This window comes from Sinocyclocheilus rhinocerous, unplaced genomic scaffold (assembly GCF_001515625.1).
Source record: "Sinocyclocheilus rhinocerous isolate Xijiao unplaced genomic scaffold, SAMN03320098_v1.1 scaffold975, whole genome shotgun sequence".
Lineage (NCBI taxonomy): Eukaryota > Metazoa > Chordata > Actinopteri > Cypriniformes > Cyprinidae > Sinocyclocheilus > Sinocyclocheilus rhinocerous.
In genome coordinates, this window is record NW_015628726.1 from 777980 (window position 1) to 805563 (window position 27584).

General features: G+C 37.8%; 1 protein-coding gene and 1 pseudogene across 1 annotated transcript; one reads left to right on the top strand and one right to left on the bottom strand.

Moving 5' to 3' along the window:
* Nucleotides 1-605: 605 nt before the first annotated feature.
* LOC107738390 (C-Maf-inducing protein) lies at nucleotides 606-22227 on the top strand. The gene is made up of 20 exons (XM_016550143.1): nucleotides 606-1050; nucleotides 1135-1185; nucleotides 2418-2579; nucleotides 4048-4089; nucleotides 4386-4448; nucleotides 5313-5393; nucleotides 5486-5589; nucleotides 6696-6800; nucleotides 10390-10761; nucleotides 12335-12400; nucleotides 13638-13664; nucleotides 14489-14537; nucleotides 14685-14792; nucleotides 14895-15011; nucleotides 17906-18046; nucleotides 18277-18324; nucleotides 18443-18589; nucleotides 18879-18984; nucleotides 19745-19815; nucleotides 20872-22227. Exons 1-20 carry the CDS (start codon nucleotides 937-939, stop codon nucleotides 20923-20925), a joined length of 2028 nt encoding a protein of 675 aa, XP_016405629.1. The 5' UTR covers nucleotides 606-936; the 3' UTR covers nucleotides 20926-22227.
* An 857-nt stretch (nucleotides 22228-23084) lies between these two features.
* The window catches only part of LOC107738423 (1-phosphatidylinositol 4,5-bisphosphate phosphodiesterase gamma-2-like), a 15022-nt pseudogene continuing 10522 nt past the window's right edge, over nucleotides 23085-27584 (bottom strand).

A 27584-nucleotide genomic window follows, 5' to 3' on the forward strand; every position in this document is an offset into this window, starting at 1 on the left:
AGTTCGTTTTCAACCGGACTAATACCACCTCTTTAGCTGGGTCTCGGTGCGGTTGTTTGGGCCGCACCCGAGTGCGATTGCTGTATTCACACCTGCCCAAAAGATCCGCACCAAGGGGGGGAACGAACTTGAGTTTGATTCAATCGAACCAAACAAGACAGGTGTGAATACACCCTTAATTACAACTATAATGATAACGACACTGAATCACTTTCAGAACTATGACAGCCAATCAGAATCCTTCTGACTTCAAATTCTTTATTCATAAACCATTGTCCACAATCTTTGTCCACTGACGTCACCTTATGAAAGATGATGCCTAATCAAATTTCTTCATATTATCATGCTAACTTGTGGAAAACCTACCAATACATCCATCTCTAAACAGCGAAATGCTAAGTTTAAACAAGTTCAACTTCAACAAGTGCGTTTTGTGTAAAATAAGTGTAACAAGTATAAAAATTTTTGCAGTTTTTTGTATATATCATCAACTATGATTAAAATAATATAATTTTAGTAATCAAAATAAAATAAGAATAATAGAAAATGGATAGTTCTGGTCCTGTCATGCTGAAATCCATAATGTAGGCTGTATGTTGTGCCCAGCAACACAAACCATTTCAGCTTCAGCCTTGTTTGCTACTGACCTTTGAAATAATTTGCGTGAAGTACCATTATGTGGGTGACACTGGCTCGAAGATATGTACGTCAAGAGTTCAACGCAACTTTAAAGGCGTATCGTGACATTCAGAGATCAATAATCATATTATTCACATTTGATTAATAAATAGTACAACCGCCCTTCCATGACGCTGCAGACCTTTTATTAAGGTGGTCAGTGCAGTACGTGACGCTCGTCCTGAGAGGTGTTAATGCCCAGACTGTTTTTTGCAAATATGAACGTGTTTCTTCCTGTCTCTGTAGCCTACAGGATACATGGAGGCCCCTCTGTCTTACAGCACTATCGAGGACCTACAGCTGTTGTCCTGGGACAACGCCCCCAAATACTGTGTCCAGCTAAGCTTCCCTGGAGGGACAATCCTCCTGCAGGTACCTCCAGCTCCCTCACGGTTTCATGACACTCATGTTGAGAAAACACTGACTCATTTTGCGATTGTTTGTGTGCACTCGTAGGCTGCTAACAGCTATCTGCGGGACCAGTGGTTTCACTCTATACAGTGGAAGGTAAGGTCACACGTTTAGGAAGGATAGACTTGCAAAAAGCAATGATGCAATGACATTTTGCATGGTTTTAGTGAGAGTATAATTTTGTAAGTGTACATATGTGTGTGGTTCTTCAACTACAGGCACTTTGATGTTCCAAGTGTTGATTTCTATTAAAACTAAAAATTTTGTTTTTGTTGTGACATTCACATTGAAACTTTCTTGGATGGAAAAATCAAACAGTCTTAAATCATTTGATTGTTATTGTGTCAAATGTTTTATACCATTTTCTACACCGGCGTTTACTACCTCAGTTGTGGCGTCATTTACTACTTTAACAATTTTGACTCAATAAAGATTTATCTAAAGTTAATTCTTGGTTACCAAGGAGATAGCCATGTCCCTGAGGATCATGCTTGATATGAAATATGAGATGTGATGTGTGGAGGAAATAATAAATATCACTTGCAAGCAGAGCTTTTGATTGTGCGTCATATCCAGTCAAGTTATAATATTGTCAAATTAGGCAAATTGGCCTTAGCAAGACAAAGAAGCCACCATCATTATTTCCACATTGAAACAATTTTGAAAGGAAGAATGAAAAGGTTATAAACCATTTGAGTATTATTGTGAGGAATTATTATTATTATAATTTTTTACACAATTTGTAACTTCAGATGTGACATCATTTCCATTACAAACCAGTGAATATTTATAAAAAGTTAATACTTGGCTACCAAGGAGACCAAGCTGTGTCAGTGAAGAGCGTGCTTGATATGAAATATAAGATGTGATGTGTATAGAGGAAACAGTAAATATCATTTCTGAGCATCATTTTGTGCGTCAAGTTACCAGTCAGTGAGTTTCCATATTTTGAGATGCAGTGGAAATGTTTATGACGTTTAAAAAAAAAGACTATATATCAACTGTGGGACATTGGTAGTAGACAGATTTAACTAGTGAGAGCGTGAAAAGGCTTTTTTGTTTTAAGAAAAGTGCCTGTGGTTGAAAAAATATCCATGCATGAGTGCAATAAAATGGAACAAAATAAGAACTTCAAAACCTAAATCTCCAAGCCTGGTCACCACAGCTCATCTCTGGGTAAATTCGGTGAGGTAATTCACACCGTAATGTAGTTCAAAAGCTGTTATCTAGCTGCATTATGGTCGTAAAATATGTGCCGGTTTCATAACTGCTGGTTGCATCTGTAAAAGTCAGGTGTGTGCATTCTGGGTTTTCTGACTCATCTGCAGAAAAAGATCTACAAGTACCGCAAGGTTCTGAATAACCCGAGCCGCTGGGACGTGGTTCTGAAGGAGATCAGGGCCCTGGTGGATATGGCCCTCACCTCACCCCTGCAGGATGAATCCATCCATCAGGCCCCGCTGCACATCATCTCCACCCTGCTTGCTGAGGTATGTCACATCATCTAATTAGTGAGAAGACTAGTTATTAATTATTTAATTTGACAAGAGTGTAAAGCTCATTAATAGTGCTTGCTAAGGCGTGCATCACTTTTATTATTGCTCATACTTGTGTTTCCACCCAAAACTTTTGTTTGTAACACGTGCGATGATAACTTCAAATCATGCAGCTTATTGAGGATAAGTAAGCTGTTACATTTCTAAATGATTGTGCTTGAGATTTTTCGCCTTATAGACAAAAATAAACAGTCAACAAAACATTTATATTGACAGAGGACATATCTAGGGAACAGAATATCATAAACTTTGCAGTGGGCTCTTACTTTAGGGCAATCAGCATTTTTTTTTTTTTTTTTAGGAATCCCTTTTTTCAGATATGTCAAATGTACAATTTTTTCCTAAAGTAGAATATAAGACTTTTATTTTATTTTACTGCTGTTTTTAATCTTCCAATTTTAGTTGTTAAAAATCGTTTGGCTTATATTCATGAAATTATAATAAAAAAAATGATCAAATGAGAAGAATACCTTTCATTTTTACAGAATTTAATTTATTAGGATTTTCAAAAAGTAGAAGTTGACATGTGGTTATTTAATATATAAACAATTTTACCCAAAATTCTTCTACAGAAACAGTTACACTACCCTTCCAAAGGTTTAAAAAAAATGTATAAATGAATTTTTGAGAATGCATTAATTAATCAAAAGTGACAGTAAATACATTTATAAAGTTATAAAATATTTCTTAAAACATTTTCCCTGATAGACAAGAAAAACTTATTTGTATTGACAAGAGTTCCTCTATCCTTATGTAGGGAATAGAATATCATATAAACTTGGCTCTTAATTTAGAACCTAAAACAAATTTATTTTTATTTTGTGCATTTATGAGTCATTTTTCTCATTGAGCACGTCAAATTTATCAGATGTATTATTTTTCAGCCAGTTTCTCCTTGAAGTATAGCTGGCATCTTTTATGTTAGAACTTGAGCAGCATTCTGCTTTCATTTCTGGTTATGAGTGTCTTTTGTGAATTGAGGTGTGTGTTACGTGTCATTTCGAGTCTGTGTTCAGGTTAAGAGTTACCTGTGGTTGCCTGTGTAGCTGTGGTTTAGTGAGACTTTTTTTTTTTACGTGGCATCGCTACACAACGAAGATCTCCTTCTCCAGATTGTTTGCAGATAGGGAAAGATTGGTTGCATCCCTACTTTGATTTGCAAATGTAGATTACGTCTTTGAACACCACATATACCAAGCATTTGAATTCAAAGAGGGGTTTAAAAGGTCTAAAAACAGACCTCTTACTGGCCTTTGGTCAAAAGGCTTGTATCCCTGAGTCACACCGGCTTTCCCAAGAAGGCCATTAACATTTTAAAAGCAGCCTGGTTGTTGAGTCACTTAGCCGTGGCACCACTGGCCAATGAATTCTCAATAATGCTTTTGTGTCATTTCCTTCCTAGAACACTAACCTCAGCGCTCAGGACCATGAGAACATCATTGTGGTAAGTGGGGCTGTTTTTTTTTTTTTGCAAAGAAAATATGAAGTCGCATATTGCCTTCACACAACAGTGTGTTAAACTCCATTGCTAACAAAGGCAGTTACGTAATGTGTCTTAGGTCTCAGTGAAACACGCTCTAGAAGAAAATTGACTTGAAAATGTAGTTGACTGCCATAGAAACAGGACATGCACACACAGATGTGCTCTCTGAAGGATGTGCACTTCTGTAAAATGTGGATGAAAAGCAACAAGTCTCTACATGTCTGAGGAAGTGACTAATGGTTTGAATCTGTATGTAGGCCATCGCACCCTTGCTGGAGAATAACCACCCTCCCCCTGACCTGTGTGAATTCTTCTGCAAGGTAAATGTGACAATTCTGGCTATTCTTCAGGGGTACAATTGAGTTCAGTATTGTAAACCCTATTTTATTTCATTGTTTTATTTTATTTTATTGCTGCTTTTAATCTTTCATTTTTCAGTTGATTAAAATCTTTTGGTTTGTGTTTGTCTGTATATATGTGAGTCTGAAATAACTTATTAAAGGACAAAAAGGTCAAATATAAGTCATTTGTATGGTATTAATTTACTAGGATTTTTAAAAAAATTTGTGTAATTTTTTAAAAGAAATTACACATTAAATTGATCAGAAGTGGCAGTAAATGCATTTATAATGTTACAAAAGATTTCTATTTCAAAGAAATGCCATTCTTTTGAACTTTGTATTCATCAGAGAATCCTAAAAAAAAACTTATCACAGTTTCCTCAAAAAATAATAAGTAGCACAACTGTTTTCAACATTGATTATAAGATATATATTTCTTGATCACATAAGAATGAAGGATCATGTGACACTAAAGACACGAGTATGGGCTGCTGAAAATTCAGCTTTGCCATCTAAGGAAAATATTACATTTTTAAAACATATTAAAATAGAAAACCGTTATTTTAAATTATAATAATATTTCAATAATATTATTGTTTTTCCTGTATATTTAATTGGATAAATGCAGCCTTGGTGAGCTTAAGAAAAGACTTTTTTTTTTTTTAATTGTACCGACCCCAAACTTTTAAATGGTAGAGTATTGTGTACCATGGTAATTGTGCAGTGTTTTTGTCTGATATCATTACTTTACCAAGTACTTTTTAAAGAAGGGGATTAGCTATAATGATTTTGATGATTAATATATGTATTAATCAATATTGGTTTTTGTGTTCCTCTACACAGCACTGTAGGGAGCGTCCTCGGTCGATGGTGGTGATTGAAGTGTTCACTCCTGTGGTTCAGAGAATCCTCAAACACAACATGGTGGGTCTGCGCACTACACCAGACGTGCTCTTGAATTCACACATCACTACACCCTCATTTATTGACTCTCGTGTCTTTTCTTCTCATTCCAGGACTTTGGGAAATGCCCCAGACTCCGTCTTTTTACTCAAGAGTATATTTTGGCTCTGAATGAGCTTAACGCTGGCATGGAAGTGGTCAAGAAGTTCATTCACAGGTGAGTGACTGTGTCCTAACAATGCAGCAAGCGATAAAAGCTTGGAATCTCATTGCATCGCGCCTGGTGAGGACACAATCAGTGGCGGCTCGTGGGTTTTAAAATAGAGGAGGCACACTAATTGTATTGGTCTGGGATCCCTGCCGAAATTGATGGCTCAGTTGGACTGAAAAACCTTCATGTAAACACCTTAATCGATCCAACTGAGCTCGATCGAAATGAAATTTGAAGGGGGTGGTTTATTCCTTTTCTAATACGATTGAGAGTGCATGTAAACACTCGATAGGATTGAACCCCGAAACTGAAAGGACTGCGCATGTGCAATGACGCAGAAATAGCATAATGACGTATGACGCGCGGAACGAGCGGTTCTTCCTTTTGAATAAAGTGTTGTATAAATGCGTGTCCTGTCATTATAAAACTCTCCTTTCACTCGGCAACTGTGAAGTGGAGCAGGACAACCTCCCACCAGGCCTTGTTTTGGATACTCATCCACAGGCAACCCGTTTTGGGCGCGGGGAGGGGCATTTTTACTGCGTGATAAATATGAGCAGCACCACACAGTGGTTTATATGTATATTATCCATAAATGGATCAATATTAATTCTGCTGTTAAAAAAAATAAAGAAACCGTGTAGGAGAGTGGTTATTATGTGCAAACAGTGAGAAACTCTGAAAAACTCAAAAAATATTTCTGCAGTGTGTGCATGTCAAAAAAAAAATCAATTCCGATTTGAAGCTTGTGACATATAAACGAGTACATCAACCCGATCACTTTATTTAGCGTTCATGTAAACACTTCATTCAGATTCATCAATTGGAATGAATTCAGTCCGATTGAACCAAAAATTGTGCATGTAAACGTTGCCAGTGTTGCCTCATCCTGGCTCCACCTCACTTACGTACAAAGAATAGGCCTTCATATGTACACAAACTGTAACATCCTTTTATCTATCAGACTATGTCATTTTAATGGTCTGTTTAGGACCAAGTCCTGCGCTTACTTCCTGTTTCAGCTTTGTTTTCTTTACGCAGTCACTCTGTGCGTTTGGACGCAGGAGTTGTGCTAACCTGACCTTTTTTTTTTTTACATGTTATGATTTCAGCATGCACGGTCCCACCGGACAGTGCCCTCATCCTCGGGTTCTCCCCAATCTCGTGGCGGTGTGCCTAGCTGCCATCTACTCTTGCTACGAAGAATTCATCAACAGGTGCGTCCGATTCACTGGTTTTCCAACCCATGAGATGCGATTTACCCTTGAGGCCTGAGCTCAAAACATTTCTCTGAATCATTTTTGCTGACTTCATGGCTCCATATCCTGTTTTTTAAAATATTCCATAAATATGCACGCTTTCTTTGCCACCTGCTTTAATCTGTCAGTATTTTTTGTGACAGACAACAGTGACTTGGCTGTAGTGACATTTTTGGTCTCACCTGTCCTGTTTGTGTCATCACTGTGAGCATCTGGGCCGCGGTGCAGCCACCTGAGAGGAATAAGAACTATTTTAAAAGGTTTCCATGATTCGCAAAGACTCAAGAGAGTGAGAAGTTTCAAAGCTTACTCCCTAGGCTTCCTTGCACTGCTCCCTCTCTGTTTTTTGTTGCGATCTGTTCTCTCATTCACTCTCCAATGGCCTTTTGACAAATTTCCGTAACTACAGTTCATGGATATTTTTAAGGTGCACATTTACATGTGTTTTCGTTCCTGGGTTCCATTTGTCATCCTACCAGAATCAGATGTCCCATAGTTACTTGTTAGTCAAATAAGGTCTTTCAAATACTGTGGCCATGTAGCAAATTAAACCGCTGGTGTTTTGTATATGACTGCATGCAAATATGGAAATTTCCATGGAATGTGCCTGAAACTCTCTGAATGCAATATTAGTATTTTTTTTCCCCCTTTCTCAACCAAATGACATTGAAAAGAGTTGCTTAACCTTCAGAAAAGTTGATTGTTGAAAAGTTGAAAACGTATGATATATAGTCATTTCTTAAATTTTTATTCATTTTTTAAATACATTAATAATTTTATTCAGCAAGGATGCATTCACAGTTCTTTTAAAGGGGTCATATGATGCGATTTCAAGTTTTCCTTTCTCTTTGGAGTGTTACAAGCTGATTGTGCATAGATAAGATCCCTGAAGTTGCAAAGACTAAAGTCTCAAAACCAAAGAGATATACTTTATCAAAGTTAAGACTCTGCCACGCCCCCCTAAAACGGCTCGTTCTAACACGCCCCCACATATCTACCTCACTATGTGGAAATATTTGCATAATGCCGCCCAAATGTGCACGCAAAGAAAGAAGGCGTGGTTTCAGTAACCACAGTTAGTGTTGAAGCAGCCATGTCAGGGAGACGCTGTGTGTTTCTAGGCGAAAGCAAAAGCACTTTATTTGGCCTTCCGAAAGTAGATGCATTTAGGAATCTTTAAGATTACTTACAACAGAACAGCAATGCATTTTATGGACGACCGTTTCGTGAACCTAGGAGAGGAGGTAATTCTGACTTTGCTATGACAATCTGGCGCTTCTGAATCAGCTACTGTTTTGTTATTAGTTTAAGTATTTGCTATTGACTGTTCAAATGCGGAGTTTTGCGCATCGTGTGTGTGTGTGCGTGAGAGAGAGAAATAGAGAGAGAAATAGAGAGAGAGCGAGGGAGAGCAAGAGAGAGAGAGAGCAAGAGAGAGAGAGAGCGAGAGAGAGCGAGAGCGCGAGAGAGAGCGAGAGCGCGAGAGAGAGAGAGAGGGTCACATCACAAACACATACCAGCTTCATCACTGTGTCTGTCACGCGACTCTGTTCCCCTTTCGGGCTTGAACTGATGGTAAAACTAATGACATTATTTACTGTCTTTACATTTATTTTGAAAGATGAAGCTCGAGATTATGGTAAGGGGCGTTACATTTCCAACGAGTGCTTGCGGTGTTCGGCCAATCACAATGCACTGGGTCAGCTGGCCAATCAGAGCAGACTGCGCTTGTCAGAAGGAGGGACTTTGTAGAAAACGAAGCATTTGAGAGAGGCAGGGCATAGAGGACCTACAATAATGTACAGTATTTGAAAAATAATGTGTTTTTTGAACATTAAAGCATGTCAACATATTATGTTACACCAAATAATGATCTTTAAAAAAGCATCATATAACCCTTTTAAAAAGGGCAACTTTCAATAGCTTACAGTGAATTTGACACACCTTTCTGTGTGGAGTTTGCTTGTTCTCCATGTGTTGGTTTGGTTTCTCCCACAATCTAATCTGCAGCACAGGTGAAGTAGACACTAAATTGAGTGAGAGTGTGAATGTGTGTGTGTTAGTCTTGTGATGGACTGGCCGTGTCCAGTGTGTTTCCCAGCCTTCAGCCTGAGACTCCAGCATCCTGTGACTCTGTGGTTTGGAGAATAATAGATGATTATTCCACTGTTACGGTGTACTGGCTTTGGTCTTCAGTAGATGTAACTGTGAAATATTGCCCAGACACACACAATATTTATATTCAGTTAAATTTGACACTTTCTGTTTTGCTTCCACTGCAGTTATTGATTATGAACGACCATCATCAGTGAATGTGAATCGTTTGGGTAAAAGTCACTGAGATGGAGAGACGGATCAGTCAGAAGTTTTACCTCTCGCTCTGCAGCATTTGAAAAGCAGCACGACTGTCGCCAGCAGATACGGACAAGCTGCCAGAAGAAAACTGAGGATGTTGAAGACAGAAATCTGACCTGAACCTGACACGTATTTGAAAAATAATGGGTTTTTTGAACATTAAAGCATGTCAACATATTCTGTTACACCAAATACACAAAATAATGATCTTTAAAAAAGCATCATATGACCCCTTTAAATTGTAATAATTACATTTCTGCATTTAGCAGACACTTTTATCCAAAGCGCCTTGCATAATATTTCACAATATTACAGTTTTTACTGAATTTTCAATCAAATACATACAGCCTTGGTGAGTGTAAGAGACTACTTTAAAAAACAAACAAGCAAAAAAATCTTAACAACCAATAGGGTTGTGACGGTGGTGAAATTTTCCCACTGGTTAATCGACGTGCGACAACACCGGTAATACCGCTATCACCGGGGGGTGGAGTTCGTTGGGGTTTTCCATCAATTCCTCACTTTCCTTCGCTTTTAAATAGCTTATAAATGCCCATGCGAATTCGAATTAGCGTCAATTTGGCATCAATTGCTTGAATGGACAACAACAAAACGGTACAACACAACTCACTTATATTAAACATAGAACGTTTGTTAAATTACACAAATTTTAAATAAAGTAAAATATTAAAGTTTAAATAAAGTATTGCCTAACAGCTAGGCGCTTTTGCATTATGTTTCGAAACTAAATCTTCCGCCATCGTCTTGTCTGTCTCACCTCACTCTTCTTGTCGGTCAGCTCGACTCGCTCTCCTCACGTGATAAATTAAATCTGACTCCTGCTGCTGATCTGTGATGTGACTGTTGTTTGGCTCACTGCAGCCGCCAATTGTAGTGTCTGTTCTCTAACTGAACGAAGTTATTTTTATTACCAAAAAAAAAATCAAAAAGAGAGTGGGGGGCGGTGCCACGGTGAGCAAGTGATGTAACCGGTGTTGTGGCTTAACACCGTCAACACCGATTATCACAGCAAGCCTACCAACCAAATCAAAACCAAACTTTTGAACCGTATATATCGAATAGTTCCCCCAACCAAAAAAAATGTATCCTTAAAAAAATAACAGGACACCACACTGTCTTGAATTTTGTGGAAAGTGGCAAATGTCTTCTCTTTCTTTTTTTTTTCTTTTAGTCGGGACAACTCTCCCAGTCTCAAGGAAATCCGAAACGGTTGTCAGCAGCAAAGTGAGAGGAAGCCGCCCATGCCTTTGCGCCTACTGCGGCCTGAGCCGCCCACGCCTCCCCCGACCACCACCCTGTCCCCACCTCCGGCCCTGCCCCTCTCACCACCACCTTCTATCGTCAACTCCAGCGAGATCCTGGTAGAGCTAGAGCGCAACAACAACACCACTAACACACTGTGCAAGGCCCCAGCAGAAGGCGACAGCGAGCCCAACCTGATCGACTGTCTACTGGTCAGCCCCGCGCTCAATGCCCTGTCCATTCAGCTGCCTGCTCACGCCGACAGAGTGCTGGGATGTTTCGCCCTCATCCTTAAAATGCTGTGAGTATGGCGTCACTGGATCTTTCTGTCACTATTCCACACTTATTAGACCTCTGTGCAGTTTTAAAAAGTTCCTTTGGCAGTAATGGCTGACAGACCTGCCCACATGGTAGAGGTAAATACTGGCATCATCACAGGACCTTAAATAAATAATGCTAAATTCATTTTATTTTAATTGATGAGCTTGCCAAAGTGCATAAAAAAAAAGTTGCCAACAAGTAAACAAGTAGCTACACCGAAGCTTCACTTTTAGATAATTAAATTAAATAATTTTTTTTTTTTAATTTTTAAAAAGAAAACAAATATTTGTGTGTGTATATAATATACATATACATACACACTCAAACACACCTGGATCTAAAAAACAAGTGAGTATTTTTTTTATTGTAGTTTTATTTTTAGTTTTTATGTAATTTGATTTAACTAAATATTTCACTACCTAAAAGAAAAAACACATGAAGGGAATTCCGGGAACACTATTAAGTGATGAGTTGCCTGTACAAACTTTTTCGGAAAAACTGATCTGAACCACCTGGTAATATTTCACCGCAGAATATTTAGTATAAAGAAAATGAACCATTAAAACATTTTGTATTTCTTCTGTTTCGTTAAATGGATTGAACAATCCAGCACTATTTGAGAATGAAAGAGGGTGAGTTTGTTCGTGCATTATAAGGCTGCACAATACAGCGTTTTGTTGCACAACACTGCTGTGTTTTGGAATAATTTGCTTACAGAAAATGCTGTGCTATTTTAATAACAGCAGAACTACTGAAAAATGTTTTGTAGCTATTCTCCAACACTGTAATAGTCCCACATTGAGTATAAATCAAGCGTAGCGTTAGTTCTGGCAGGTCACGTTAGTCAAGCTCGCATCAGCTGACTCTCAGCTGATCCCCATCTACCTATAGGAATACGACACCTATCTAAGCATTCATATATAAGGTCCCTCAGTATTATCAGCAGTTTTCGCATTGCTCAATAGCTAATTACCCTTCTCCATCCCCAGCTCCTCCTCTGTCAGTCAGGATTCAGCCTTCTGATTATCCTTTGAATCAGACTAATTCTAAAATGTGTACATAAAATTATTGAACTTTAACGATATCTGCAATGCATTCATGTTGATTCTGTTCTGTTTACCCTGGGGGGTTATCGCTGCTCTCCCTGCTCTCATCCATGCTAGGCTGCATGGATGCACAGGGAGTTCTTGCCCAGAACAGAACCATACCGCCAATCCAAACTGTATGCTAATTGTCAATCATCTTTGACGATAGTGGTCCTGACAGAAATTATCAGTTTGGGATATAAAAAAGCTGATTCAGCCATAATCACACTGAGAAGTGACCTTAAACTAGTCTGCATATTTATAACAGATTCATTGAACCGAATCTGTTTTTAGGCTTTACCACCTTCACCTGATCCTATTGTAAACCATCCGGTTGCAGATCACAGCAGAGCTTCTGAGGTTTCAGCTTTCACTGGCCGATCTTACATAAGGTTCTTATTTTCTCCAGTTCTCACTCTTCCTGCCTCTGAATCTCTTAATTTCTCCTCTGGCCTTTTCCCTCTACAGATCAGACTACGATGACTGGAGACCAGCACTAGCCAGCCTGCTTCAACCAATCCCCTTCCCGAAAGAGTAAGGGCATTTACTCCCCTCTCATCCTCCTCACAGTTACTTTCTTTCTAACCGTTTACTTGCCGCCTGTTTCAACTATGGAATCCATTACGATTAGTAATAGTATGATTTCTGCTACTGCAATTAACTCATCATTGTGAAGTGTCAGTTTCACCAAACAGTTTATCTACCATTGTGTTTTAAGTTTTCTATTTACAGCGTGTTTATTGCATTTGCACATGTGATTTAAATTAGTCAGCTGGTTCTAATGAGACCGTTTTGCCCAGTTTGATGCCCAGAACTGTTTCAAGTTTTATCAAAAAGATGTTAAAATGAACAAAAGTGAAAAGCATCATTGGTAGATAGTCACTAGATGTCACACAGCTCACTCTATACTCAATATCAGTGTATAATATATTCAAATTTTAGTTAGAAAAGATTTCTATTTAGAATAAATGCTGTTTTTGTTTGTTTAGGGGATCATAAGACACTAAAGACTGGAGTAATGGCTGCTGAAAATTCAGCTTTGCCATCACAGGATTAAATTCCATTTTAAAATATATTAAAATAGAAAACAGTTCTTTTAAAGTGTAGTTATATTTTAAATATTATAGTTTTTACTATATTTTTAATCAAATTAATGTATCCTTGGTTAGCATAAGAGACTTTTCATTAAAAAAAAAATCACACAGATTCTAAACTTTTGAACGCTAGTGTATGTGAAATATGAATTTATGTTTTGGATGTGTAGCCTATATAACGATACCAGGGGGCTCTCTGTGTACGTGCGGTGGGCTGGTCTCTCAAGGTACGGCGTGCAGGGGTGAGTACTGATGTGGGCGAGCCCCAGCAGGGCTCTGCAGCGGGATTGTGAGTATTGGGTGAGGCATCTTGGGTCCTCTGTGGCTCCTGTAATTGGCCCTGCAGGACAGAGCACATCATTACAAGTCTTCTGCAGAGCCCTGCCGTTTCCACAAGTGGAGGGCTCACCTGTGTTCATACGCTACACCAAGCTTCCAGTCTTCATTAGAAAATGTTAACAACAGCTAGGCGCATCCCAGAGCACTCATGACACATTTGATGAAGTCCTCCCAGACTTTAGATGACTTGAAATTGTATCATCATGCGTGTCGAGGCAAGCACGCCTACATATAGACTCAGAAAGCAACTTGTGTAATTATGTGGAATGACGACACTGTCTTTTTTTGCATGCCTAAGTCAAGTCTTTGTTTTTCTCTGTTTGCTTTCTCCTCTCTAGGGCCCTTGCACATGCCAAATTCACAAAGTAAGTGACATCGGTTTTGCCATCAGTTTATGTTCCTCAAAAGAAAGTAATTCTTACAGGTTTGGAACGACATAAGGGTGAATAAATGATGACGGAATGAAGAGTTGTTGTAAAGTTTTGAAAGTGTCGTGAGTCATTATGAAACTCTGAAGTGAATGAAGAAAATAAAACTCATTTTCTCACCCTTATGTTTTTTCAAACCTTTATGAAATAACTTGTGGGTGCTCTGTGGAAGAGCATCACATTCTGTGGAAAGGTTTTACAGAAGTTTTTTTTACAGAAGTCTTTTGAAAACATACTATAGCTTTTGAAGAACATACTTTGTGATTATTCATTGAAAATGTTGACATTCACACTAGCTCTCCTTGACATTAAGTAGAACAGTTCAATCAGCTTCATGAAATGAATCTTCTGCATAAAATGAATCTTTTTAGTGAATTGGTTCAACCAGTGCACAAAAATGGTCTGAATTATTAATTCACAAATTAAACTTACACAAGTCTCGGTTAAGAAAACCAGTGAATAGTGAATTAAATTTCAGCCAATGCTATCACACAATGCTGTCATATAACTTAAGAAGATTTAAAATAAAGCCCTGGAGTCATTTTAACCCATTTTTATTAGACTGCATCTTTTTGATGCTTCCAATCCCTTTTAATTGTAACTGCATAGAAACATGTTGTTCAGAAAAAGTTTGAAACAACATGAAAGTGAGTAAATGATGACCGAATTATTTTTTTGGGAGGTGAATTTTTACTTAAAGTGTTTAAGTTGACATGTTTCATGTCATCTAACAGGTCACTGTTTTTTTATTTTTGTAACAGAGAGCTGAAATATGTCATTCAGAGGTTTGCTGAAGATCCCAGACAAGAGGTGAGACAGGAAAGTGTGCAGAAAGGGTGTTGTTTGGCTTACAGTATCAATCGAATGCCTGCTTAATATTGCCACTGTAGACTTAGTAAACAGTGCTTCGTTGAGCTTCAGCCATTGTGAATGTATGTGCATGTGTGTCTCTCACAGGTCCACTCCTGTTTGCTCAGCGTGCGCTCTGGAAAAGACGGGTGGTTCCAGCTCTACAGTCCAGGAGGCGTAGCTTGCGACGATGACGGAGAGCTGTTTGCTAGCATGGTATGAAAGTGTTTGTATGAAATGCGAGATGTCTCAATTAGTTTAGTCTTTTGTCCTGCCACTGTATCTACATTTATGGTCTGATGTTGTTCGTCCTCACAGGTCCACATCCTCATGGGCTCCTGCTACAAGACAAAGAAATTTCTCCTGTCGCTGGCTGAAAATAAACTGGGACCCTGCATGCTCTTGGCCCTGCGGGGGAACCAGACCATGGTGGAGGTACATATGACTGTTGCTTTGAGCCGAAATGTAGTGAGCTGCCCACCTATGTAACATTTTTAGGCATCATGGATGGTTCAAACCAAAGGCTTTTTTTTAAAAAGCCTTAGTTTTGCTAGTCTCAGCCTTTAAGGGCACGTCTACAGAACGTCCATAGTCTGTTCACTGACCATATGATGAATATTGCACACAAAATGGTAAGAGCAGACTGAAAATTAGCAGTTTTTATCTGATTGGCTAGCATTATGCAACTTCCTGTGAAACCAAGTTGTGTTTACAAGGTACTAATGAATACTTTTGTGATAAATCTAACAACTAGACTAAGAAAACCAAAATATCCACAAGCAGAATTGCATATTCTGTTTTAAATCATCTGTATTTTTGTACAGACAGAAATTCTAAGCACATTTTCTGCCAATTTCTATCCATTTTCTCTAAAACCATCTGCAGAAACTGTTGCTTTTTTCCTTTGTCATTAATTGTTGTAGGGTGACAAATTTGAATTAAAATTGCCCCTAAATGACACACAAAAACCAAAAAACTGGTGGGTGATCACTTTCAATGTATAAGTCTGAGTTGGCGGTTCTAGACTAGAATAAACGGCAAAGTGGACCAGAGAGCCGATAGACTGACTGCATGTATGCTTTGTGGATTTGGCAACCCTAGAATGCATTGTAATCAGGGTTTGAAATTAACTTTTTCACTCACCAGCCAATTTGGCTACTACATTTTTAAGTTACCGGCCATTCATAATTTCTACTAGTCAAAAAAATGAAACAAATAAATAATGAAAAAAAGGCTTGAGGCTGCCTCAAGCCAACAGCTTGAGGCTGTCCACACTGGATGCGACAAAGTGACCATTGCAAATCATTTGTACTTTGTCAAACAGTAGGCCTACGTCATAAATAGAACGAGGCATCAGTTTACTGTCGGGGATTTGTCGTGCTGTGCTGTGCCATACTAACGTTACCTGACGCAAAAAGTTGAGTGCCACCGGCATCGCTGCCTCCAACCTCGTTGGATATATGATTATTTTGTTTACTTATACACTTATATGTTCTGTTTTTGTCTACCATTGATTTGCACACATAATTTGCACAATTGTAAGTAATTACATCATGTGAGTCTCTACTATTAAACCTTACCCTGTTTGTTCACAATTTTCCGTACTTCATTTGGCTGATAACAAGTACTGATAAGTACTAATAACAATGAGACAATCAAAAACACATGAAAATGGCATTATACATACTTTATTATTAATGCAACACTGTGTTAAAAAACCAGTTTCAAAATGCATAATAGAAGATGTGACAAGCATGATGAATCCTCAACACACTGTTTTCTTAAGTGGACACCGTGCAAGTACTACAAAGAAAGCTGAATAAATTACTAATAATAATAATAAGATGATTTGATGCTTCTGCCAAACATTTCTGATGACCCTTTCTGCATGGATTCTTAGAAGTGCTAGACGATCTGTCAAATACTAAATAGTGCTTGTAGGTAGAAGACATTTTGACACACACTTTCACACTGAATGGTTTCTCTGTGGAAATCTCAAAACAGTCTATCATTGCTATTCTGTGTCCAAAGGACTCCACAAACTAGTGAGGCATAATTTTGTGGCGGTCACAGTTGTCTAAAACAGTGTTTGTGCAAGCAGATCCAATCTGAGGTGCATAAGGTTAACATAAGTATTTAAAAAAGTGAGAATTTTTCTAATTCCGATTCTCGTGAGTGTGACGTCACCTGACAAAGACCGATTAGGCTTATTTAGTATATCATGATGAGTCTCGAGTTCAGTATTTACACTAAATCTGTGCAGATTTGGCTTACATGAACTTCCTCAAGAAATTAATTAGTAAACATAATTTACGAAAAGTAACCTGCCAAATTGGCTAGTGATTTGACAGCGTTACCCGCCACAGCTGATTTTTACCCGCATTTGGCGGGTTGGCGGGTGTTAATTTCAAACCCTGATTGTAATTATTACAATTTAATTAAAATGTCATCCTATATTGTACTGTTTCATCCAGTATTTGTATGCGCTATGTTTTTGTGTTTACTAGAGTAGCACTTGTTAGCTTAGCAACATGCTAACGTCAAATTCTTTTGAAATCAACCTGAGTATTAGGGTGTGGTCGTATTTAATGTTGTTCGGTGAATTTCCTTTAAAATCATCTGCGGAAACTGTTGCATTGTTTTGTTTTTTCCACAGCTATCTATTGTTGTAGTATAATCATTTGCAATAAAAGGTAGTTGATCACTTTAAATGTTGATTTTCGAATCTAAGTTGGCTGTTCTAGACTAGAATAAACTGCAAAGTGGACCAGATAGTCTAAAGTCTGACTGCGTGTATCCTTTGTGGATTTAGAATTAGGATTTTATTTAATCCGATATTTATAACGCGGTGTGTTTTGTGTTCTTTATAGTATCCACTTATTAGCTTAGCAACATGCTAACATCAAATTCTATTGGAATCAACTGAGTATGGTAGCATTTTTTTTTTTTTTTTGGCTAAATTTTGTGGGCAAAATCTGTGTGACTTACTTCTGTAAAACACAAAAGATTTTTTGTAGAATGTTACAAAACCATTTTGGTTACCCTTGATTTCTACTGTATGAACAAACATTTCTTGAATTTCTCAAAATATCTTCTCTTATGTTCCACAGAAGAAATAAATTAATACAGGGTTGGAATGACATGATGCTGAGTAGCCTAAATGAAGACAGTTTTAATTCCAGCAATTTCAATTCAGTTTCCATTTCTGAATGGATGATGCCTAAGTAGACAGCAAGGCAGCTCACTACATTATCTGTGGAGAGTTCAAGAGACTCCAGGGAAACCGGTATGCAGGATATAGCAGTGATCCCTGTGTGTCTGCCGTGCAGATCCTGTGTTTGATGCTGGAGTACAACATCATAGAGAACAAGGACACTCAGCTACAGATCATCTCCACCCTGGAGAGCACCCAGGTCGGCCTGCGCATGTACGAGCAGCTGTGCGACAGACAGAGGGAGCTTAAAGAACTGGTGAGTACACAAACCAATTTCACAAATCAACACCGAGACGCTTTCACTGCCACGCACAGGCTTCTTCTTGCCGAGCTCTGACTTTTAGTTTAACGCAGTGCTCCCATTAACACAAAAAGACAGAAGTGACCCATTTACAGGCTTCCTACGTATACAGTGCTGACTCTCAAGCGCCACCTGATGTTTAAACTAAAAACTGCAGCACTAGTAATATCTCTTTCTCTGTTTAGCAAAGAAAAGGAGGCCCTACTCGACTCACTCTGCCATCTAAATCGACGGTGAGTGTGTTTGCATAAATTAAAATGTATTTGCTTGCATCCATGCTGTTGTTTTCCTAGTAAAACACAACCAAAAATCCTTCCTCAAGGCTTTTTCCTCACATTTTCTTTACTCTAGGATGCCGACTTGGCTCGTCTGCTGAGCTCCGGTTCCTTCGGCAATCTGGAGAACCTCAGCTTGGCGTTCACCAACGTCACCAGTGCCTGTGCTGAACAACTCATCAAACTGCCATCCCTCAAACAGCTCAATCTGTGGTCCACCCAGGTCTGTTTTCTTCTGCTCATTCCATTCTCAGTCCCATAGTCAAAGAGAATCTCCACTATGTGCCGATATACATATGCTATATGCTGATTTAGTACACAAACATTTTTTTAGGATTCTATGATGAATAGAAAGTTCAAAACAACAGCATTGATTTGAAATAGGAATCTTTTGTAAAGTATCTTTACTGTTACTTTTGATCAACTGAATGCATCCTTGCTGAATAGAAGTATTCATTTCTTTAATAAAAACCTGTTTTATTGACTTGATTTATGTTTTCGCTGTGTTTTAGTTTGGAGATGCTGGGCTCCGTTTGCTGTCGGAGCATCTGGCCTGTCTGCAGGTTTTGAACTTGTGTGAGACTCCAGTCACGGATGCTGGCCTGCTCTCCCTCAGCTGTAAGAACGCATTTACATCAATCGTATATCCAGCTACTTCCATTCTGAACTGTAAAAAAAACCCAGCTGTTTCTGAATTTAAAATGATTAGATTTATTTTCTAGCCTCTTGGTCTACAACAGTTCGTAGCTATTTGTGAAGCTTGAGGTTTCTTAAAAGGATAGTTAATCCAAAAATGAAAATTCTGTCATGTCATTCCAGACCAGTATGACTGACTTTCTTTCTTCCATGGAGCACAAAAGGAGAACACAATGTCAGAACTTCTGTTTTTCATATACCGTGACAAAAGTGGATAGTGATTTATACTGTCAAGCTTCAAAGAATCATAAAATATGACTCATGCACTATAGTCCAAGTCTTTTGAAGCCATAGTCATTGTTCACGAATAATCTTTCTCTCCACTCTAGATCTCAAATGTCATTCGCGGCCGTGTTTTTAAATTTACCACGTCACAATCGTTCAGATAACATGCAAGAACTAGTGTTTTTTGCCATCAGTGATGTCAGACCTGCTCACACCTCCACTTTAATGGTGCTCTTTTTGGAGCTTAGCCATATAAACAACCATCTACTTGTTGTTTGGCTATAAAATTATGGCATAACTTAAGTTTTAAAAGTTAAGTATTTAAACTATCCATTTAACAAAAAAAGTGGTTTATTTTCAGTGTGAAGAGCGTTTAGTGTTTGTCCCGACACATTTATGGTTTATTTTAATTGACATGTAGGCTAATTATAATTAATATTGCGACTTTTCCTTGCAGCAATAAAAAGCCTGTGCAGCCTGAATATGAACAGTACTAAACTCACAGCGGACACATATGAAGACCTGAAGGTAAGAGGATGCTGACTCTAGCAGACCCTCAGACTGCTAGGATTGAAACTTGAAGTTAAAGATGAAGTGTCATTAAAAAAATTTAAAAAACCCGCAAGGACGGGTTAAATCTCCTATCTCAGTTTAATATAAAGAAGCTACTAAATGTACACTATTTCTCAAGTTTGGGGTTAGTAAGATTTTTTTATTTAATTTTAAAATTGTTACAAAAAAATCTAATTTCAAGTTCAAGTTAATGCTGTTCTTTTAAACTTTATATTAATCAAAGAATCCTGAAAAAATGTATTACAGCTTCCACAACTATTTTAAGCAGCACGGCTGTTTTTAACATTAATAATAAAAATAAATGATTACTAAGATATTACAAAGATTTTTGAAGAATCATGTGACACTGAAGACTGGAATAATGGCTGGTGAAAATTCAGCTTTGCATCACAGGAAAATAGAAAACAATTTTAAAATTGTAATAGTATTTCACAACATTGCTGTTTTTTTTTTTTTTACAGTATTTTTGATCAAATAAATGCAGCCTTGGTGAGCATAAGATACTACTTTAAAAAACATTAAAAAATCAAACTGACCCCAAACTTTTGATTAATAAAGTTGTTCATAGTTTGAGTTTCCCCAAAAATGTAAATACTGCTATTCAGTGGTGCTTTCAAAACATTGAAGCATTACAACCAACACAAAACAGACACATTGACTTGACCAATGGCCTGAGTTTAGGGGCGTTGTTATCTTTTTTGGCTGGCCAATAGCAGATGAGGGAGTATCAACAGTCTCTACTTTTCCAATACAGTTTGGTGACTCTAATGGTGCAGAAATTACACACTTCACCTTTAACTCTTATCATCTTATCATTTTTTTATGTTATTTATACAAGCAGGACATGTTCCTGGTTCAGTCAATCAATCGTAGCCATGAAAGAGAGGAATAATAAGAATCATAGGGCTGATAGGAATGTTGTTCCGGGAACAACAAAGGATGTTAAACCAGGAGCATGCTACATTAAACGTTTCATTATCTAAACCTCTCCATCTCTGGTCCTGCCCACAGGCCAAACTACCCAATCTAAAGGAAGTGGACGTTCGCTACACAGAGGCGTGGTGAACACGATGCTCGAGGAGATTTATAGACAGGAAATCGCTGACACATCATCCGAACACAACATAATCAAGAAGCAAGGACTGTGTTTATAGGAACATCATTCAAACGACAAGGACCTTCTGATAATATCATAAACGCTCAAGAATCATCTAGTGTCTCATCCGAGGATGCTCTTCGCAGCGGCGTCAAAATGCAAGAATATGTCCCGTGACATCATCAAACAGCACAGGAACCTTTCTAACGACATCACCAGGGGACTTTTTCCTCTGTCTCGTTCTCGCCTTTATCTCAGACCCTTCAGAGGAACCGTGTCCCTCGTCTTAACCCATAACTGGCGTCCCTTTTTGTCCCCCCGAAGACATCAGACCACCTGGATACATTTCCCCTGTGGTACCAGCGTCTGGTGAAGGCCTGAATATTCAGAGCCACATTCCAGTACAGTTTTGATATCACTTCCTGTGTGGAAAGCCAATTTCCACTTAAGGTTTTTTTTTTTTTCTTGTTACATGTGTGCTTGGTCTTCTCGGTTCAGAGTCCATCATTTTTGCATCCTCACAGAGATTTCTGGTGTAAAATGTGTCTGTTAACAATGTTCACGTTCATCTCTATATCTCTATTGCTCTGAAAATCTTTTTTTTTTATCAACTTGAATAAGCATATTTTTCCATACACTGCTTTCATATACGTGTGTGTTTGTAAAGAAAATCGACGTATCCCCATTTTTAATGCGGACATTTCTGGGGCTTCGCTCAACAACAAAAAATTCCTTTCCCTTCCTCTTCTCTCTTCTTTTTTTAGCCACATTGTACAGTGTAATTTTAATTTCACACCCGTATTTAAGAGAACATCGTCCAGGAAGTAGTCTGGGACTACTTTGTATTTATGAGCCCCCCTTTCTGGTCCTATTTTCTTTTATTAAGTTCTTTTGTCAAGCATACTGAACCAAGATGGTGCCTAAAACATTTTCTGTAAAGATTGCATCACCTAGCAACGTCAGTTGTACATAGATACATTATGAACTTTTAAACCGATTAATAGGCTTTATTATTCTCTGTAAACTTTGCCTCTAGTGGTCGATAGGAGTCCACCATGATTGTCCTGCCACAACGGTTGACAATGTTCCGCATATTTATATCAAATCGAGCCATGTGCTATGTTCATTATGGCTTGTTATGCAGTTTAACCTTTTTATATTTCATTTTCTCGCTTTTGTGATCAGCGTCTCTCCAAACGTATAGATTATGACCATTGTAATTAGTTACAGTCAATATCTTGACTAGTAGAGAAACGAGACGGATCTTGTAAAAAAAAAAAATGTGTAAAAAAAGACGGTCTGAAATAAAACGTTCAATTTGCCGTCTTAACTTAAATTGAGTTTTTCTTATGTTTACAAAGGCGTGTCTGTCTCTTCTCCCACTTTGAACTATATCCAGATGGAGTTGCTGCCCCGTCCATGTGGCCGGTCTTGAAAGTAGCAGTTTTAGGTAGTTCTAGATTTTGTGTGTGCGTTTGATTTCACACAGATACAGATGCCGTCCAGAGGGCGGCGTTCAGTACTGGGTGCCATAATGACACCAACACGAGTTCTGCCATCTTGCATATTTACAAACTGTATAATGTACATACGAGTGTATATAATTTCCCATTTCTCTTTCTCTCAAGTTTTTGGGAGACTCTTTGTTGCCTTCTTTTTTTTTGATGTGTGTATAAGGTCACCTATTTTTGTTCCCTTTCCTGCCCCCAGACCAAGTGCACTGTCATTGTTTTTTTTTGTTTTGTTTTTTTTGACTGTATGATAAGTTTAATCCATTTTTGTTGCCTGTTTTGTTTCTCTTTTTGCATGTTTGCAATTTTATCATATAGATTTAAAATAAAGGGTAAAATCACTAGCCCCCGTCAACCACTTACCATAAGAATCAATATGTGTTTCTAAAAGTGAAAGATGGACAGAGTTAGTGTGTGTGTGTGCGATGTGAACGGATGGATTATATTGGGAGTGTGTTCTGAAGGTGCGTTCGTGAGTGGACTAGAAACTGCCATTCTGTACACTGGTGAAACTCAAGCCGTGGTAAGGTACATTGGAATGGTCTTCAGTCCTAAAAGCAGACCATTTTTCTCTGTGGCAGGAAGGATTCAGGGGGCTGGGTTTCCCCCAGCCTTCATTTTGTTAAGAAATCATAATAAAAGCCATCTCTTTGAGACGATGGCTAATCTGTTGAAGTTGAAATCCAGTTTATACTTAAGTCAACTGTTTCCGGATTTATTTGTAATATCCTGGGGAACTCACTGTGCTATTTGTGTTTCCAATGTCTCCTTATCATGTTATGTTTCATTAATTTCAGCTTTTTTATTTTTGTTGAAAAGCGCTTTTTGCGATGTTGCATTGAGACGGAGTCTTAATGTGATGTGGGTGGGGTCCCTGCGGCCCCTGTGGCACAGTCGTGTACATACAGAATGAACTACATTTCCCATGACTCCTGGAGTTTTTGCAGATACATCTGCTGCCCTTATTTCTTCTGTGTTTTTCTGCTTCTATCTACAGCTGGGTTGCTGCTGCTGCTCTGTGGCTGTTGTAATGAGAACACAACCTTCAACGGGAAAATAAGCCTAATATGTGAACCAGTTTCAATCAAAATAAACTGTCTGTGAATATGTTTCAAATAGAAAGCTTTCAAAGCTTTTTTTTATTGGCGCGTTTATTCACTAGTTTAGTCATTTGCTTCAAAAAATGGTTTTTCATTTTTGGAAATGCACTCTTTATATTATTTTGATAACAATGATACAGTAAAGAGAAAAGGAAATTCTCTTTATCATCATGAACCCAAAACATGAGCATGTGAACAAATATACACATTTATATGTAATACAAATATACACAGTTTTATTTAGATCTTATTCAGTGTCGCAGTAACTGCTCTGCAGTCCTTACGATTTATTTCCACAGTGATCCAGAATCTGGAATGTATCTTCTAAACAACAAGACCAAGACTAAACCACATGCTTTTCACCATATTCACATTGAAACATCTGCTAGTTCCTTGTGGTTAAGGCTGTTTACACCTGTAAACAAAGATTTTTCATTACTGACTGGAATGAGGAAATAGTAATATTTAAAAATTGGGCTTTTATTTGTTTCTGGTGGTGTTACTGCTTTAATATCAGCAGTCTCAAGGTTAATGTACATTAATCTAAAAAAAAAAAAAAAAATATATATATATATATATATATTACACACAAACTATTTATTTTTTATGTAATTTAAAAAAAAAATATATATATAAGAAAGGTTACTTGATCATGTATATGCACTGATCTGGTTATTTATTACTAGGCACTGTTACATTTATCTACATTAAACCACTTAATACATGAAAAATGACATATGAGTGAACATTAAGTTCACAATTAATTATCACGAAAATGAAAATTCAACTGAGAATACTTGCTATAACACCCAGCCCTTTTTAGAGTTTTTAGAGAAGATTTGGACCGGCTTTCTCTATTTTAAAACTCAATTTGGCACTGTGGGAGCACAAAGCCATATTAGATAACTGTAAATAATCCATGGAAGGAAAAGATAAATTGATTTGATGAAATTTTAATATTAGTATTTCGAGCACAGCAGACTGATGGACACATAGCAAAAGGTCCCTCACCTCCACCTGCTCTGCATGCACCAGAAGAGATGAAAGCTCCAGGTTTTCACTAAACCTGTTCTTCAGCGGGACAGACCGATACCCTAATAAAAAGAAAAGAATGACCAGAAGAGAAATGCAACAGTTCAGAGACCCTTTTAGATTTTAATACAGAGGCACTATTTTTCTTTGAAGCAATATTATGAAAGTAATAAAACTGATCTCGGGTTCTGGGGATTGTGAGGGAACTACTGGGGCTTTGTGGTTTGATGAAAAGCGAAGTTAAATCATAAAAATGTAAATAATAATAAGACACTCACTAAACCTTTTACAGTCATGTCTTGTAGCCATTAACTGACATTATATTAAAATATTAAAATCTCAGGGAGTACTTGCAGAGCCCTGCGCATCACATGCATACAAAAATATATGTACTGTGGCCACAAATTATGAATTTGTTCCCTCATTTTAGTTAAATCATAGCCACGATTTACACGATCTAATTTTAGTGAAATTATGGCCATGAATTCCTTCCCACGACTACTACTACAATTGTGGCCATACACACTACTAATTCATTCCCTCATTTTAGTAAATTATGGCAACATTGTACTAAGTCATTCCCTTGTTTTAATTAAATCGGCAAATTAGTACAATGTGACCACGATTTATTGTAGTAAGGGAACAAATTAGTAGTGTGGCCACAATGTACTAAAACGAGGGATGAATTCTTAATTCATACCCAGGATTTAACTAAAACGAAATAATACATTATACATAATACCCCCCCCCCCTTAATTATACATAATCCCCCCCCCCCCTTACTTTAGTGAAGAAAGTTCACTAAAATAAGAATGAAATATTTGCAAGGCATAGTATATATATTTTGGGGCTCAGATCTGTTGGATGGATTTACCTTGACGAATACCTCTAATAGGAAAAGTGGCCTGTGCAAGAAACTTCGCATCAGAGAATGTGTCCTCCTCAAAAACCACAAAGCGCAGGAAGGCCAGGTCTGGCTCATCTACTTTAAAGCATTTGGGTGGATTCATTTGACCCAGCCACACTGGATTCAGTCCGTTGTCCTCTGCAAAGAAACCAACATTCTTCACTACTGTAATCTAAATCCTAATTCCTCTCTCCCTAACTCTCTTCCCGTATCCTTACTGAAGAGAGTAGTCTTGAAACTGTAGTCGTCTACTTGAGCTCCTGTGTACGGCCACAGCTCAACCTGTACAAAAGGACTGACGATGTGGTCTGGATTGGGCAGATGCCTGGCTGCCATCACCTGCAGGAAACCCAAGAAAATTTCTTATAGTTTTGACAAAACTGTACCACACAAATGCGGCTAGTTCACCCAAAAACAATAATTTGCCATGTCATTCAAAACATGTAAAACCCTAAAAAATTTAAATGTCTTTCTTCCGTAGAACACAAAAGGAAATCTTTTCCACATAATGAATTTAACTGAAGACTGTCAAGCAACAAAATGACAATTTCTCATATTTTAGTCCACAAATTCACAAGTCATACAGATTTGGAATGACATCAAGGTGAGCAAATAATTACTTTTTACTTCAATTACTTTAATTTACATTGCATTCCTATTACTTTAACATTCTAGAACTCAATAAAAAGGTTGAACTGACTCAACTGCAGTTTCAAGCAAATAAGAGTTATTTACTCTGATTCTGATGGTTTGTTTAGCAGGCTTCTTCTTGGTTGGATCTCGCATCCACTCTGGTTTAAGCACGTAACCCGTGCCTCCATTCAGACTGAAGAGAGCACTGTTTAGCTGCATGAATTTATCTGAAGAGAGATGACATTGAGGTTAAGATTTATTAGACACGTTTATTGGAGAGCAGTTCTGAAGTTTAACACGCTACAGCAGACATTAGTGTAAACTCTTCTTCGAAGGTCAAGTACAGTCATGGTGGAGCAATAGTTTTAAGAGAGGCTTGCTGAGAAAGTTGGGCAAAGTCGAGATGTTTATAGCTAACTTATGTAAATAATGAATAAAAATAGCACATGTGGGTTAATGGCACAAGGATTTGAAGAGAACTCTTTTTTCTGATTGGATAGCTATCTGGTCATTAAAGGAATAGTTCACCCAAACAATGAAAATTTGCTCACTCTCAGGCCATTGCAATGCTAAAGTTCTAAAAAAAAATCTGTCCTGATGAAGAAGCAAACTCTTCTTGATCTTGGATGACATTTTCAGCTAATTTTTATTTTTTGGTTAACTATTTCTTTAAACGTGTACATGATTGAAAGCAATGGTCATGATGCATACTTAATGTGATTGCTAAACGCATTCGGTTGTTCAGACCGGATACGGAAACTTAATTCCTTCCAAACAGAAAATCTTAACATAGCCCTCTATCGCCCCCTTGAGTACTGAGATTTTACTACCACAACAAGTGGTTTTTATTTTATTTTATGTAATTATTATTCATTATACAATTATTCAGCAAGTACACATATTCATCAAAAGTGACAGTAAAGACATTCATAATGCTACAAAAGATTTTTTATTTCAAATAAATGCTTTTCTTTGAGCTATTCATCAAATAATGAAGCCTTGGTGAGCTTAAAGGGGTCATGTGATGCGATTTCAATTTTTCCTTTCTCTTTGGAGTGTTACAAGCTCTTGGTGCATAATCAAAGACATTTTGATTTTCAAAGATATCAAAGATCTGTAAAGTTGCAAAGACTAAAGTCTCAAATCCAAAGAGATATTCTTTATAAAAGTTAAGAGTCGACCACGCCTACCTAAAACGGCTCGTTCTAACACGCCTCCACATGTCTACGTCACGATGTGGGGAGATTTGCATAACGCCTCCCAAATGTTCACGCAAAGAAAGAAGACCTAACTTTATTCTCGCTGTAGTTTTGTTGTTGCCGCTGCCGCCATGTCGTGAAGACGCTGTGTTTCGTTGTGAAATTGAAACCACTTTGTTTGGCCTTCCAAAAGAGGACGATATCCGCTTCGTCATGCCTAGAGCTGATCCGTGCTGGTCACTGAGG

Bases quoted from the DNA above. Each gene is read 5' to 3' on its own strand.
- LOC107738390 (XM_016550143.1), top strand. From the start codon at position 937: ATGGAGGCCCCTCTGTCTTACAGCACTATCGAGGACCTACAGCTGTTG. The intron at 1,051-1,134 runs GTACCTCCAGCT...GTGCACTCGTAG, and splicing joins GAGGGACAATCCTCCTGCAG to GCTGCTAACAGCTATCTGCG. The intron at 10,762-12,334 runs GTGAGTATGGCG...TTCCCTCTACAG, and splicing joins GCCCTCATCCTTAAAATGCT to ATCAGACTACGATGACTGGA.